The sequence below is a fragment of the Myzus persicae genome, unplaced genomic scaffold (genome assembly GCF_001856785.1).
Source record: "Myzus persicae strain clone G006 unplaced genomic scaffold, MPER_G0061.0, whole genome shotgun sequence".
NCBI classification, from domain to species: domain Eukaryota; kingdom Metazoa; phylum Arthropoda; class Insecta; order Hemiptera; family Aphididae; genus Myzus; species Myzus persicae.
In genome coordinates, this window is record NW_019100810.1 from 685 (window position 1) to 2,881 (window position 2,197).

The following is a 2,197-nucleotide window of genomic DNA, read 5'->3' on the forward strand; positions in this document are numbered from 1 at the left end:
TTATATAAATTCTTTTAATCACAATAATATCATCAAATATACTAGTAGTATATAGCTGCTGTCTGACCGTCTTCGTTCAGACTTTTTGGTTTTCAAAAATAGTTAAACCTAAAAACTGTTTCAAAAACATTGAATTTCGTTTTTATAAAAAATTCAAAGTACACGATGGATGTAACTTAATTTTTTATCATAATAAAAAGTAATAATAATAATAGTTACATCCATCGTATAGTTTGAATTTTTCTGTAGCCCAGTACCTCAGTATATATCTCACTGTATTTCATATTAAGTAACGATATTGTACATTCATCGTGTAACATGCAGTAAATCAACAAAATGTATTAGGTATTTAATTATTATAGGTACAGTTATTTACTTATCACTTTTTGTAGCTAATGCATAACTGACTCGCTTTACAATTTGTCCAGCAGCTGCAACGCTAACACCACTAAAGTCACCGGCTGTAATTAGAAAATTCCCCGTTGCAAAAAACCTCAATGTTAATAACAATTGCGTCATTGGAGAAATGGCATTATTTCTGAAAAGTTGGTTTTTAACACTATTACAAATTGTTACTTTAATTTATTATAATAGTATGCCAAATTACCTGTTGGTGGGATATTTTATATGATCAATTAATTCTTCCAGGATCATCTTTACTGTTTGTTTCTTCAAACGAAATCGTTTCTGAAACTCTACTTCGTCTAATAACTCGAAGTAATTTTTGCGTTCTCTAAAAATTTTCTCTTTCCGAATTGCAACGTTAAATTCTACCATTTCATTTTCAAAGTCGGAAGAATCACTTTCTTGGTCAATTAAACCGTAGTTATGAAGAACTCTATTCATAATGAATTGTTAATTCAAACAAAAAACAACAAAAATGTATACACTATACTACGTGAAAACTCCAACAGTCTAACGTCGAATTTTAAACAAAAATCAAAAATCAAATGATGATAAAGAGTATTATTGATAATACAAACCGACAGATTTTTGATAACCGGAGGATAACCGGCCGAATTCGGCCGGTTAAAAATCCGGCCGTAAAACATCCGGTAACCGGAGGCTTTTTGCTTAACCGACGTATGTAAGAACCAACTGTCCGTTAAATGTCAGTATAACCTCCGGTTAGCGCTAACCGACACTTTACCGGACATTGTAAGAACGGGCCTTAGTTACATTGTATTTCTTTGTACAGTAAATGTTTTTTAATACATAAAATAATTGTTTTTCATTTATATTTGTTCTTTCTTTTCATATCAAACATAAAAATATAAAACTACTAGGTGATAATTTTATGTTTTCAAACTAGGGTTCCGCAAAAAAATGTATAATCGATTAGGGTTCCGTGGCAAAAAAAAATTGGGAACCGCTGCTCTATATAGTAATCTACTGTACAGCAGAGCAACATCCACTTACCCTCTTTTTTTTGAAAATTATAAAGCACTCAATCGTAGGTATAATCGGGACTAATCGTGTTAATAAATAAAAGTTTATAAATAGCACCACGTATTGATAGAACTAAATTAAATTATATCTTTTAAATTATAAAAATAAACCAGTCCAATAATAGTGTTTGCGTATATACCATATACGTATGTCGTATAGTCCATGCTATAGATATTCATGGAAACGTGTATATGTACATAGCTAATAATAAAATTATCACTCAATAGTTTATACTAAATATTAACATAAATTTATAATTAGACTGAGAAAGTTTCGTCATTTTACTGTCACGTCCAGTACTGAATGGTACTGTGTATACATTTTTATTGTTCGACGAAATCAAAGGAATTATATTCACTGTCATATTATTTTAAACACAACTAAGGTAAGTAAAAATTACATTTGTTTATTAATTTGATATTATTAGTTAATAGTTACTATACAATTATTTACTGTCGATTATATACTTACTTTTACATTTTATAAGAGATCAGACTACTTAAATTTGTAAATTAATAGAGCTAAACGCGATATACTGGGCGTACAATTTGCTTTGCTACGACTGTAAAGACTGGATTTATAATTTTACATATTGTTACTGAGTATATATGGAATACCGGGCAATGTGAACCACGATGTTTTTAATCACCAACTAACATTATTTTTATTTTTATTATTATTATTCCCATTTATAATAAAATTATAATAAGAATTTTAAAAAAAAAAATGACTATTAATTTTATTAAAT

At 28.7% G+C, this 2,197-nt stretch overlaps 1 protein-coding gene across 1 annotated transcript; it reads right to left on the reverse strand.

Moving 5' to 3' along the window:
- Positions 1 to 263: 263 nt before the first annotated feature.
- LOC111026229 lies at positions 264 to 1,149 on the reverse strand. The gene is made up of 2 exons (XM_022304262.1): positions 608 to 1,149; positions 264 to 538 (listed from the first exon to the last, which is right to left on the reverse strand). Exons 1-2 carry the CDS (start codon positions 844 to 846, stop codon positions 373 to 375), a joined length of 405 nt encoding a protein of 134 aa, XP_022159954.1. The 5' UTR covers positions 847 to 1,149; the 3' UTR covers positions 264 to 372.
- Positions 1,150 to 2,197: the final 1,048 nt, after the last annotated feature.

Bases quoted from the DNA above. Each gene is read 5' to 3' on its own strand.
- LOC111026229 (XM_022304262.1), bottom strand. From the start codon at position 846: ATGAATAGAGTTCTTCATAACTACGGTTTAATTGACCAAGAAAGTGAT. The intron at 539-607 runs GTAATTTGGCAT...CCAACTTTTCAG, and splicing joins ATAAAATATCCCACCAACAG to AAATAATGCCATTTCTCCAA.